The 13,911-nt window shown below is 42.2% G+C and overlaps 1 protein-coding gene across 1 annotated transcript in view; it reads right to left on the bottom strand.

Annotated features, from left to right (window-relative positions):
- Nucleotides 1-807: 807 nt before the first annotated feature.
- Nucleotides 808-13,911, bottom strand: part of DLD (dihydrolipoamide dehydrogenase) — a 35,137-nt gene continuing 22,033 nt past the window's right edge. Inside the window, exons 7-14 of the mRNA XM_088480196.1 lie at nucleotides 13,345-13,488; nucleotides 12,516-12,617; nucleotides 11,641-11,831; nucleotides 10,129-10,299; nucleotides 5,958-6,147; nucleotides 1,639-1,776; nucleotides 1,265-1,354; nucleotides 808-1,167 (exon numbers count right to left, since the gene is read on the bottom strand). Coding sequence (XP_088336322.1) covers nucleotides 1,102-1,167; nucleotides 1,265-1,354; nucleotides 1,639-1,776; nucleotides 5,958-6,147; nucleotides 10,129-10,299; nucleotides 11,641-11,831; nucleotides 12,516-12,617; nucleotides 13,345-13,488 — 1,092 coding nt within the window. The 3' untranslated portion in view covers nucleotides 808-1,101. The remainder of the gene's footprint in view (nucleotides 1,168-1,264; nucleotides 1,355-1,638; nucleotides 1,777-5,957; nucleotides 6,148-10,128; nucleotides 10,300-11,640; nucleotides 11,832-12,515; nucleotides 12,618-13,344; nucleotides 13,489-13,911) is intronic.

The raw sequence follows: 13,911 nt of genomic DNA on the forward strand, positions 1-13,911 counted from the left end.
GGCGCGCAACAGTTAGCCACTTACTTAGGGCTCAGGGATGCTGCTGCAGTGCAGAACACCGAGAGGGAGAGCCCGTACCAATGGCGCCGCTGTCAGAACGCGCCATTATTAGCTCCACCCCCGCTAGCTCCAGTGTTTTAGCAGCGCCGCTAACAGTGACAGCTAGTGGCATGTCACTGAGCCCAGCTCTAACGTCCACTACTCCTGCTAATCAGGAGCAGTGGTTATACTTACAACTGCTGCGGCCGGGATGCTGGGCTGAGGGGGCGGCGAGGAACCCGGACACATGCCGGTGTCAGCAGTGGCGGGTCCTCGCTGGGTCCGATGACTCCAAGTTGTGTGCCCCCTCCTCAGGGTCACCGGACACAGGCTGCAGTAGCCGTGTGGTGCCCTTCCCGGCGGCTCCCACGTAGCAGGCAGACTGCCACAGTAAGCAGCCTGTCTGTCCTCAGTGCTTGTTTAATAACTTCGTCTAAAAATAAAAATTATATAAGAAAGGCTGGAGACAGCCTGATGTGCTACCGGCTCTCTCGGGCACATTCTAAAAACTGGGGCTGATGGGGCATAGAGGGGGAGGAGCCAGTCACACTTCTAAATTATTTAAAGTGCCAGGCTCTGCTCTACCACCGTCTATACCCCACTGTCTTGAACTCCAGTGTCCCCTAGTGGATGAAGGAGAAAAGATTATAGTGTAGTAACATGGCTGAAGTGAATTAATAAACAGAATTAGAAAGAATGAAGAAAAAAAGCACACCATTAATTACTGCACTTACCAGACAAACAGACACAATAATCACAAAAACACAGTTTGGAAGTCAGAATGTTTCTCCTTTAGACAATTTATAAATGGCACAGCTACTTTCACAGAGCGCTATCTTCAAAACAGTATTTTTGGAAGGCTTGTCCTTAAAATTAATATTTCCAACAAACAGCATCAGCTTGCATTTACATTAAGTGCATTATACACTGGTTCATGTACATTCCTGATTCCAAACTCCATGTTGAATAGTTGGATTTGATAAAGTCTATTGGATTCAGTAACAAACGTGGTCAGACTTACAGCTGACCCTTATAAGAAACCCGATGCTCTCTTCTCTTAACTTAAAAATTGATGGCTTTGCCAAATGATGCTGCCAGGTTTGCTTCTCTGAAGGCTTCTGACACGGTCTGTGAGGAAGAGACAACACAAGCCTGACATGAGACACTGCACATACCTCATAGGACAATGTACAGTTACGTAGTACAATGAGCACTCCATACTTACCGGATGGGCATGGCACACTCTGGCTACATCTTCACAGGAAGCTCCATATTCCATGGCAAGAGCAGCTTCATTAATCATCTCCCCAGCACCCTAGAAGGAGAAAGAAGGACTAGCAATATGCAGACTGAACCCGCCACCTTCATTTAACTACACAGGAGATTTAATAGTTGGTTCTGGAAGCAACATTTTTCTAAACCTCTCATGACGTCAGTAGCATAAAAACACAATGCAACAATATAGATAATGCAAACAAATTCCTTTATAATGAGATGTATAGAGCGGAGATGAGTTAAGTCTCCTGCCTACCATACCAAACATGGAAATTACAACCATGTAGAATTGATCAGAATACAGTATGAGTGATAGAAACTTACTGATCCAAGAATGTGAGCTCCCAGTATTCTGTCTGTTGACTTATGACCCAGAATTTTCACCAAGCCGTCTGTGTCTGCATTGGTCTTAGCCCGGCTGTTAGCAGCAAATGGAAACTTTCCAACTTTGTACTCTACACCCTGAAAAATCACAAAACTTAAGTGATTTAAAACTTGTTCAAGTAGAAAGTCGGTGCCCCCCAAAAAAAATCTCAAATCACTAATTTGTTTTTACAGCAAAGACTTATTTTCCTGATCCGATGTGCCAACAACAAATAATTATTCCGATTCTTAATTGCTAGATAATATTTGAATATAACGTATTGTTCTAACAACCAATGTTTTTCCTTTACCTCTGCATTCCCAGAGTAATGCAGCCATTTTGGTGCCTATAGGAGTCCATTATCCAGGCAACAATATAGGCTTATGCTCCCTGAAACGTTATTCCAGGATATAAAAGACATTTCTCTTGTTATTTGGGGCTGTCTTCCCATGACAAATCGACCTGCTCTGAATTTACTAGGTGTAAAAGGGCTAAAGCTGCATACACACGTAAAGATTTTCTGTCCAACCATCCAACTAGTTGATTGGTTGGAATGAATATCTGGTAAGGTTTGAAAGCAAACATTTAACAAAACTTGTCTGAACGACCATTTTCATCTGTTTTCTGGCATTTAGGAGCAAATTGCTGATCATCAGTTACTCCCATACGTTACCAGATTTTCATTCCAACTAATCAACTAGTTGGATGGTTGGACAGAAAATGTATACATGTGTATGCAGCATCAGTCTATTTGGAATAAATTTGCTGCAGATTTGCTTTCTGAATTCAACAGAGTAATTGGACAATAGTTCTAGTGATGTGTCTTTGTCTGGTTTTGAAATCGTTGTGGGTCTCACCTCTAGCATTTGGAAATTGATTTTTTTCAGAGCCTTTATTGTATAGATTAGCAAGGATCGAAATTAGTACTCATTTACGGTCATTAAGGACACTTCTCGATCTGGAACCAGTTGAACCCAAGTCAACTGTAAGAAATGTTTAATCAAGTTGTAAGAGGGTTGTAATGTATTAGGGCATTTGCTTTAGTTGTAAAGCTGACTACAGTAGGAAGCTTGTGCATTTGCTATATTTAAGGGATTGGTTAATTTAGTCCCTTGTCTAATAATCAGAAATAAAATGAATCTAATTTTAGATGTTTCCTCACTGAGCTTGCAGGTTAAGAGTTTACTTGCACTATTTTTAAAATTTATTAAAAGGTGAAAAGTGCTTTTTGTATTTGTTTCACAGAAAAGGATTGCAACTGTATTCTACCCCTCATTAGTTCCTTTCTAATGTTTATATTAGTTGATTGTTTCTTACGTTGTTCCTCTAATGAGTGGAATTTAGATTCTAGCTCTTTTTAAATTGATCATTGTCTCTCTAAAAATTATGGCTGCTGCGTGTATAGCGGTTTTTGTAAGCACTGCCATAAAAGGTATACCAACTAAAGATAAAGATATCCTCTATTATTTTTTGTGCAAAATGTCTGAATCTTGTAATGACTACTTTGCTTCTACTGACGGAGATGGCTCTCTAGTCTCCAATGTATGGGAGAATGTCCCATGTCTACTGTAGTGATGCGTAATCTGAACAAGTGAATAATCATTTTAAAATTTGTGGGATTTTCTGAAGTTTCCATCTATCTGTTTAGAGTATATGGTGATAGGAATTATGAATGGTGCAGAAGTATGTGTAGTCTTAGTGGTAGGGTGCTCAGCTAAAAACCAATGTCTGTTGCAATGCGAACGAGACTTCATATTTCTTTATCCCCTGCCCTCCATGTTCTCTGCTATTTGCTACACACTTAAGTCCTTACTTATCTCTTCACATCAGTCTACTCTCAGCTCTCCCTTCTCTCTACCCAACCATGTACCACCTACATCTGCAGACAGAGGGCCAGATTCACTACGGATCGCTATTCTGCTTACATGCACGCAACTGCGTTGCTAATATCAACGGTGATATTTAAATGTTTGCATTCGCATTGCGATCGCAGCCTGACATAAGGACGCCCACTTCCCCTTACTCACATCCATATACTTGACCAACATAGTGAAACATTTGGTAACATTGAGTAATATCGGACAGTTAGAGAAGCCCAGACCTTACTCAGGAATTGTTTACTTATGCACATGCTATGGCGCCTCAGGCGGCATCTGGTACCGCAGTGGATAATTAATGCACGCCCCTGCAACGGCGTTGAAACGCACTGGCACGCCTGCGTTCGCCCGACCCGACAAACGGCACTTCCTGTCAATCACTCTGCCATGGGTCTGCGTAGTCACTGCGTTCTCAATTCCTTACTCGCGCACTGCGATGCATATGTATGCGCAGTGCGAATTAATCGACCGATTGCGTGCGCATAAGCAACTGCGTTCTTTGCTGAATCAGGCCCAGAGTGTTAACCCTCCTCTCCCCACTGCCACCCTTTTTTCCTATCACTTAGTTTCTGCATACGAAGTCTGCACCCTTTTCTATTCCTCTCCCCCTTGACTCCTGCTCGCTCTCTCTTCTGAGACATGCTCCCACCTCATCAAGCTATCCCTCTCCTCTGGTACCTTCCCATCCTCTTTTAAACATCCTTTCCCCCATACTCAAAAACCCTCCCTTCACACTGCCACACTCTCGAATTACGACTCTCGCTCACTCCTTCCCTTTTGCTTGCAAGCTTCTTTAGCAGGATGTTTACAACTGTGTCATCTCCTTCCTCTCCTCTCACTCCTTGATTCACTTCAAAATGGTTTTCATGCTCTCCATTCCACATAAACAGTCATCACCAAAGTCAAATGATCTTCTCACTACTGAGTCCAATTCACACTTTTCCATACTGATCCTCGTCGATCTCTCTGCTGTGTTTGGTACTGTTGACTACGCTCTCTTCTTGAAAACCCTCCATTCCATCATCCTCCGTGAAACTGTCCTCTGTGCTTTACCTCTTCCAGCTCCTTTTCTGTATCTACTTCTGAGGCCAATCCACCCCACCTCTTCCATTACCTATCAAGGATCTCTCCATAAATCTGCTCTTGGCCTTTTACTCATCTCCAACAACACTTCCTTGCTGGCCTGTACACGAATACCCAAATTCATCTTTCCTCCCCTGCCGCTCCCTCCTCCCTCGTGTTTGCAGTGGTCTTTCGAACAACTCGTCCTGGATGTCGCAGCACTTTCTGAAATTTGATAAGTCTAAAACTGAAATCTTTCTTCTCCTTCTCCTTTCCTCTCCTTATCCTTTGAAGGCAATACACTCGACTGGTTCTTAAGCCCGCTCCCTGTGACTTTTCTTCAACACATCCATTCACTCTCTACTATTCCTGACAATTCCGCCTCCGCAACATTTCCAAGATCCAGCCCTCTCTCACCTTGGAAACACCTAAAACTCTCAGACTCCCCCATTATCCCTCACCTTTATTACTGTACCCTCTTTCTTTCTGGACTTTCCAGGTAGCACCTCTTTAAACTATCCTAAAAGCCACTCCAAGGCTTCAAGTGTGCCCTCAAAACTCACTCTCCATTAAAGCCAATCAGCCCTCCTAACGCTTTTGCCTTTGCTACCATTCTGCTCCCAAGTTATTGCCGCCCTATTTTTGTGTCTGTCCACTAGTATGTAAGCTCACAAGCAGGGCTATGTTCCCTTGTATTTTCCTTCTTAACACTGCACCCCTGTATCACTGTTTCTTTAGTCAATGCTTCTGAGCACTGGCCTACCTCACGCGGGTGCTACTTAGCAGTCATGCTCACTGTTTTGTCAATAGCTACAATTCTATATTCTAATTATACTCTGTCAATTTGTTGCTGTTGTAATTGTATAATATTTGTGGAAATATGTAGTTGCTTTTGTCTGTGCACTGTTAAACACTGTTCAATATGTTCTCTACTCACTATGTATGGCATAGAAGTCTTTTTTTGTGCCTTAAGGTGCGTACCCACTTAGCGATATTTTACACGATTTGCCAGATTCCAACGCATCGTGACGACAAATCGTGTAAAATATGCCCAAATCGTGAGTGTCCACTCACGATCACGATGCGCGTCCGTGCTATAGGGCAGATTTGCCAATCTGGGAGACACAATGCACTGGCAAAAGTTAAGGATGCACGATAGATCGTTTGTGACAGACACTTTTTACACCAAATCATGTGCAGGACTGCCAGGGAGCCGCCAGGGGCGAGTTCAAGGTAAATCGTACACATTGTCGGATCGTGAGCACATCGCCAAGTGTGTAGGCACCTTTACATATAAAAGGAAAATAAATAAATAATATGATAACATATTTTAAATATACCTCTTCTTTTAACTGCTCCTCTGATTTACCAACCCAAGCAACCTCAGGATGGGTATAGATCACAGATGGTACACAGTTGTAGTCAATGTGGACTGCTCCACCAGCCATCCCTTCAACACAGATTATACCCTCATCTTCTGCTTTGTGGGCCAACATTGGTCCAGCTATAACATCACCGATTGCATAGATACTATAAAAACAAAATCCAAAGAACAACTGTCAAAAATAAATCAGAATGATCATAATTTACTGTAAAAGCTAGTTGAAAACAGGATAGATGGGTTAAAAAATTGCTAGATAATTTGACATGGTAAAAGGCAGATGATAGGACAGAGAACGATAAACCAGTTTTAGCCATTAAAAACATAGCAAAATATTGATACATTCGGAGCATGCATTATTTCTAGTGCAAAGTTGCATCATGTACAGGTACAGTATCTTAATCTAACACCTGGCTTCTCTCGAAGACATACAGGGGTATTCAATATGGGTGCGATAACATCGTTTTTGCGTTAATATCGCAATTATGATGTCATTATCGCAGGTTTTACTTTTACACCGTATTCAATTTCAAAGACTTATCGCAGTTTTGACAAGTCTTTGATAAAAACCGGTGATAACTTTTCACCATTGAATAGGTGTCGAAAAAAAGTGCAGAATTGTGGTTTAGGGGTGCAGGCATAAAAAAAATAGCCTGCACCCCTGAAAATGTCATTTAAAAAAGAACTGAGTCAAAAAAAGTTTAAAAAAAAAATATGGACACCCCAAAAAATGTATTTTAAAAAATTGGGGTGAAAAAAAAAAATGGGAAAAAATTGTTAAACAATAGGGAAATAGGTTCAGGGCTATTCTGCATGTATGCGGCAGGTGTTTTCTAGAATAGAATTATAGCGGCAGGTGCACAAATGCAGAATTTTTAAAAAATTACTTTAGGGACACCAAAATATGCTAGTACCCATGTTCATGTACCCCAAATATGATGGGACCACTTAAAAAAACGAAAAAAATAACCTAAGTGCTCTTCTGCATCACTTCTTCAATGTCGGGAAAAAAACCTGCTGCGGCTATTTAAATCCCCGACTTTCAATTAAAGGCTAAAACGGGGCTACCCATAGTGTTCCCCCATGTTTTTACAACTTTAGGGGGGGTCTTACAATTATTTTAAGGAAAAATTCTTAACTTTACGCAAATCCAACTTCGAAGCTTCCCGTTTTCGTTAATTTTATATTGAATACGGGGATAAGCGGGAGCGCGCCCGATACTTTAACGCAGGTAAAAACTCCGATATGAAACGTTAACTTCGACAGTGAAGTTAACGTTTCATATTGAATACCCCTGATAGAGTTTAAGCTTGTTTTAGAACTTCAAGCACTGCACAATTTTTGTTGCACACTAACTGTAGGAGATATGACTTGACTGCTGCAACTATTATTATTATCCTTTAGTTATATAGTGCCACAAGAGGTACGCTGCGACTTACACAGTACATAGATAGAAACCGTATGAACAAAACAAGAATAAAGTCACTAACAGCACAGAACATTGTTGATGCAGCAATGTTTATAAACCATGACATGCAGTCATAATGTCCAAGGGATAGGTTCCGTTGTAGGCAGTCGCGAGGAGATGACGGTGGAAGTGAGGGAAGGCAAAGTATATGAGAGCTTACAGTCTAACTATGGGGGCTGACTGCTTTCATATATAAACTGCTGCAACTCTTCCCCAGCAAGGAGAGATTTTATTTTTTTCTTACATACATGGTGGATGTTCAGTTAGCACAAATTTTGATTCATGTATTGTAGGGAAAAAGTTGACCAACACCTATATCAATCATGTGAAAAATGAATTGCCCCCATAAACGTAACAACTGGTTGTGCCACCTTTAGCAGCAACAACTGCAACCGAATGCTTCTGATAACGGGAGATCAGTCTTTCACATCACTGTGGAGGAAGTCTGGGCCACTCATCTTAGCTGAATTAAAGCAATTCTGCAATCTCTATCGGATTTTTACTTACATACATGGTGGATGTTCAGTTAGCACAAATTATGATTGCTGACTTAGGCCCTCATTCAGAGCCGTACGCTCTGAGCAGAGCGCACGCTCTGAATGAGGGCCGGCCTCCATGAAAATGGAGCGTCCTCCTGGACGCTCGTATAGCTGTGGGTCACCACCCACAGGCTATACGAGCGTGCTGTTTGATGGCCGCGATGGTCTTGACCATCGCGACCATCGAAACTGCGAGCCGGAGCCTGCGGTTGAGGTTTTCAACCGCAAGCTCCGGAGTGATTTTGGCTCTATCAGAGCCAAAATCACTCCCACTGACATCACTAGTGATGTCAGTGGGCCGGCTTCTGACGGGAGGCGTTCCCGTGGGAACGCCCCCGTCAGGGAGGCACGCCCCCGGCACGCCTACCAGAGGGGGCGTGCTGTCAATCAACATCGACCGCACGCCCCCTTTGATCAGACACAATGAGCGAAGGACTTTCCTTCGCTCGTCGCGTCTGGCGCATGCGCACGACGGAGCTCCCTCCGTCGTGCGCATGCTCAGTCCAGAACATCGACCCACTTGCGAGCGGACAGCCGCTCGCGAGTGGGTCTGAATCAGGCCCTTAGTGCGTTGAAGATGGAGAACATAAACCTAGTACTCCCTGCAGGGCATAGTGATAAAATAAATACAGTGCCACCGATTTCTTCTATTTTTGTATAATTGTCACACAACTGTTTCAGATCTTCAAAGACAACAGAATAGAAGACTTATGCTGGGTACACACCTGAGTGACCCATTGGCCAGCTGACTGTCACACAGACTGCTATACATAGCAATCAGCCGCTCAGTATGCCTGGCCAGACATCACAACTGTGTGTGCATTTACATTTTCCCATCCTGTTGTGATGTCCGTGTCGGCGGTTCCTGGGGCCAGTGTAACGGGTCGGACGGTCACCGGTACACACCTGCAGATGTGCACTATATATCTGCATGATATATTGCATATGCTGTGCTGCATGGCCAAAACGATATATCTGAACTCCATCGTGTTGACACAATGATATATACAGCTGTACAAACGATATATCGCATAGTGTGTACACCAGTATAAGACAACATGAGTAAACACAAAACACAGCTTTTAACTTGTTTCATGTATTGAAGGGAAAAAGTTGACCAACACCTATATCAATCATGTGAAAAATTAATTGCCCCCATAAACATAACAACTGGTTGTGCCACCTTTAGCAGCAACAACTGCAACCGAATGCTTATGATAACGGGAGATCAGTCTTTCACATCGCTGTGGAGGAAGTCTGGGCCACTCATCTTTGCAGAATTGCTTTAATTCAGCTATCTCTATCGGATTGAAGTCAGTACTACTGACTAGGCCACTCGAAAACCTTTTGTTTCTTTTAAGCCATTCAGAGATGGATTTGCTCTTGTGCTTCGGATTGCATAACCCAATTGCATTTGAGCTTCAGATCACAAACTGATGACCGGGCGGCATTCACCCGCTGAATTTTCTGGTAGAGAGACGAATTCATGATTCCGCCAATTATGGCAAGTTGCCCAGGTCCTGAAGCAGCAAAGTATCCCCACACCATCACACTACCACCACCATGTTGGTATGATGTGCCTATTGTGGAATACTGTTAAGCTTTACATCAGATGTAACAGCACCCAGGTCTTCCAAAAAGTTACTTTTTTTAATTATCATTCCACAGAACATTAGCCCAAAAGTCATAGGGGTTATCAATTTATTTTTTTTGGCAATTGTGAGACTAAGGGTAGATTTACTAAAGTGCGGGTGTTTAGAAGTGGAGATGTTGTCAATAGCAACCAGATTATACTCAACATATATGTATGTTGAGTAGAATCTGGTTGCAATGGGCAACATCTCCACTTCTAAACACCTGCACTTTAATAAATATACCCCTAAGCCTTTATGTTCCTCTTGGTTAGCAGTGGTTTTTCCTTTATAACATTTTTGCAAAGTCTCTTTCTTATGGTGGAATCATGATCGCTGACATTAACTGAGGCAAGAGATTCTGGGGATAAAATTAGGACAAAAATATTATCCAGATAAGTGGATAAATATTTTACAGCTCTGGAAACATAATGTCATGTAGAATATCACTGTCTAACAACAAAAAAACTTTAAAAGCAATAAAATACTTACTTTGGGATTTTGGTCTGAAATCTGCTGTTGACTGGAATCCTACCCCTGTTATCCAGCTCAATTCCCAGGTCTTGCAAACCAAGGTTTTGAGTAAAGGGACGACGACCAATGCATACAAGTAAAACATCACATGTGATTACCTCTGCCTTGCCACCAGCTGCTGCTTCCACACTGTCAACAAAAAGGGCATTAGATTAATTAACTCATCAGATGGTGTTGTAGATATTTCTAAAAAAAAAAAAGAGCCTACAAATTCTGGAGAGCTGTACAGTGGACATATCATACAAACACTGAGCGTTTCCTACAGTACAGATACCTAAATAAGTGAGGGCGCTATTAGCAAAAACATAATTTAATGCATAGGTTCTCAAGCTCGTTCCTTGGGACCCCAAACAGTTCATGTTTTCCAGGTCTCCTCACAGATATACAAGTGAAATAAGATCTGTGGATCTTTTAAAATTTGTCAGTGAGTAGTGAATATACCTGGGCACCTGCTGGGTGACCTGTGTGGGGTCCTGAGGACAGAGTTATGAACCACTGATCTAATGTATGGTCAAACATGGTTTGCATGCAGTGCTGAACTATTAAGAGCAATTTAATATATATATATATATATATATATATATATATATATATATATATATATATATAGAAAATATATACTTAGCTGTATGTATACACTGTTTTGACAAAATGTTGATTACAAACATTAAATAGACTTTTAACCATTCTAAGCTGTATATCCTCCTCCCTCCACACTCATCTAATACACTAATTGTGTAAGCATCATCCTTTAAGCGCTAAACTGTTTCATAGATCAGGGCTCGACAAATCACGGTCACCATGGCGAATAAGATTTTAGTCCTGGCGACAAAGTTCTACAAGGGTCTCCCCCCGCCGCCACACTCCCCGGCCGCCGCCGCAGGAGGCTCCATTTGCCGGACGCCCACTGAGATTTTACCAGCGGGCACGGCACTATTACAGGGGGCTTACTACTGGGGGCAATTTTACAGGGGGCTTACTACTGAGGGCACTTTTACAGGGGGCTTACTATTGGAGGCACATTTACAAGGGGGCTTACTAGCTGGGGGCACTTTTACAAGGGGCAATTTTACAGGGGCTCTACTACTGGGGGCTCTATTACAGGGGCCTCACTACTGGGGACACTTTTACAGGGGGCATTTTACAGGAGGCATTACTACTGGGGGCACTACTACAGGAAGCATTACTTTTGGGGGCACTATTACAGGGGCTGGTATGGGCATGTTCCAGAATCTGATGACCATTAAAGAGGCATGTGTGGTGATTTGATAGCATGTGGGGAGGTTGAGGGGCACTGAAAGGGCATGTGTGATGGTCTATACAAGCTTTCATATATTTTGGTAATGGACAATGGTCTGGCTCCTAAACTTTTAAGATGGCTCCTAGATTTTAAAAAAATTTGTCGAGACTTGTCATAGATCATAGTCTTCATACTCTCTATACTTTAAAAATCATGGCGACCATACTTACGAAACGTCAATTTTCCCATCTGCCCTTTTTGTGGCACCAGTGACCTTTGTGTTAAGTTTTAATTTCAGACCCTGTTTTTGAAGAATGCGCTGGAAATTTTTGGAAATTTCCATGTCAATCCCTAATCCACCAACGTGGCCCAAGAATTCAACTGCTGTAACTTCTGTTCCCAACCGTTGCCAAACGGATCCCTGAAAATCAAAAGGAGGAGAGATACAGCCAAACTAGCAGGTTTAACTAGTCTACAGTTGAAAGTTTTCACAAAAAAAAAAATTATATATATTAAAGATGAGCGGGTTCAGATTTACTCGGATCTCAAAACGGCATTTTATTGGCTATCGGCTATCACGTGTTTTGGATAGCCAATAAAATAAATCCGAACTAATCCGAAATTGCGGTAAAATGGCGATAAGAACCGAGTAAATCCGAACCCGGACATCTCGCTCCGGCAGAAGGCAGGGCACTTCCGAAAAGGGGCGTGGCCATTGAAAAGGGGGCGTGTCTATAAGACACATCCCCTTTTCGTCACTCTTGGGGGCGTGCTCGGCACTTACGGACACGCCAAGCAGCCCCCAAGCGTTGCCGACAGGGAGAATAGATGCCGCACATTTCCCCACCCGCGGGACACTGCGACCCGCTGGTGAAGACGGCACCCGCAGGCTGTGAGGCGCTTTTTGCCCTCCTTCTGGAGGGCAGGGTGCTTAATGAAATAAGGGAATATGTAGTTGAGCTTCTTCAACACCATTATTACATTGTGTACATTTTAACTTGCACAATAAAAGCAATATTAACCAGTAAACTACTTTCAACATATAACCTATAAAAAGTGTACTTCTGTGTGTGAAAAAAGGGAAATCAAGTTTGATCTAAATTACCAATTCCACACCAATGACACCAGCACCAATAACCACCATCTTCTCAGGCACTTTATTCAGGGATAATGCACCAGTGGATGAAACTATGGTATCTTCATCAATCTGAAATTCAACAAAATGATTAACAGAGACATCACAGCAGATCACATCAGGTGTTTTGCATAAAAAACAAACATCCCTCTAAAATAAATACAAAAAACAGAGAAAGCATAATGTTTCACACATTTGTTTGTAATCTACGCAGAATAATAAATGTACAGATGTGTCCACATACATCTAGACTCCTTGCGCGTTAAACAGCCCTACTAATCGTGCCATGCCGTGGTGTGACTGCGTCATATTCACACAGTCATCTGAATATCTAGCACAAGCAGTTTCTACTGATAAAAATGATATGCGGCATGCCTATTGTTCTGTGTGTGTCTGCGGTTGTATCTGCATGCAAAATGCTATGTTACAGTGTTACAGCCGCTTACACTGTAACGTAGCGTTTCACATGCAGATAAACCTGCAGACGCACACAGAATATTGGCACGCTGCATATCATTTTAATCAGCAGAAGTTGCTTGTGCTAGATAGTGTGAATAAGATGCAATTAGTCGCATGAAAGATAATTGAAAAAAAGTCACACAAAGACGCTCAACGCTACCGAGGCACTCGGTGCGCCTGCGTTGTGTGGTGCGACTTGTAGCGCATGGAGGATAGATGTGGACACATCTGTATACCAAATTTAATATCTTCCAAGTTGAATCTACTACATTCTTCCTCTACTTTGATGTGTATATTACTTTCCAAGTACAAGTGAATTAATGCACGTAATTTGTGATACCTCAATCCCTGGGAAAGGAGCAACCTCGGATCCAGTAGCTATGAGGATGTTCTTAGAGTTGATGATCTGTGTGCTGCCATCTGCTTTTGTTGCAGTTACTTGGTTTTTCCCTGTGATTTTTCCTAAGCCTTGAACGTGTACAACCTGTAAGCATGAGAAATTCTGCTATTACACCGTGAACAACTAATACACAATAGGTTATTTTTAAGGATTTTTAGCTGAACAATATTAAACCTGTACTTATATTATTGTGTTGACCATTAACCCCCACGTGTGGGCCACAATTCTTTTGTGCGTCCCCAGGGAATATACATGGATCATTATGTTGAACAACAAAGGTCATGAATTCCCTGGCATATGTGAATGGTTAGCAGGTCATTCCAAGGCAGAAATGCATAGGTCTGCATAATACAGTACAATTCAAGGAGATAGGTTTTCATCAGGAAAACCTATCTGTACTTAATATGGTTACCTATGCTGTTGAGTACAGACAACAGATAATTTAGATCCCTAGGAGGCAAGGTACATGCAAAAGACAGTGACTTGATCCCTCAGTTATTCAGATAA

This window comes from Taudactylus pleione, unplaced genomic scaffold (genome assembly GCF_031769625.1).
Source record: "Taudactylus pleione unplaced genomic scaffold, aTauple2 ptg000251l, whole genome shotgun sequence".
Taxonomy (NCBI): domain Eukaryota; kingdom Metazoa; phylum Chordata; class Amphibia; order Anura; family Myobatrachidae; genus Taudactylus; species Taudactylus pleione.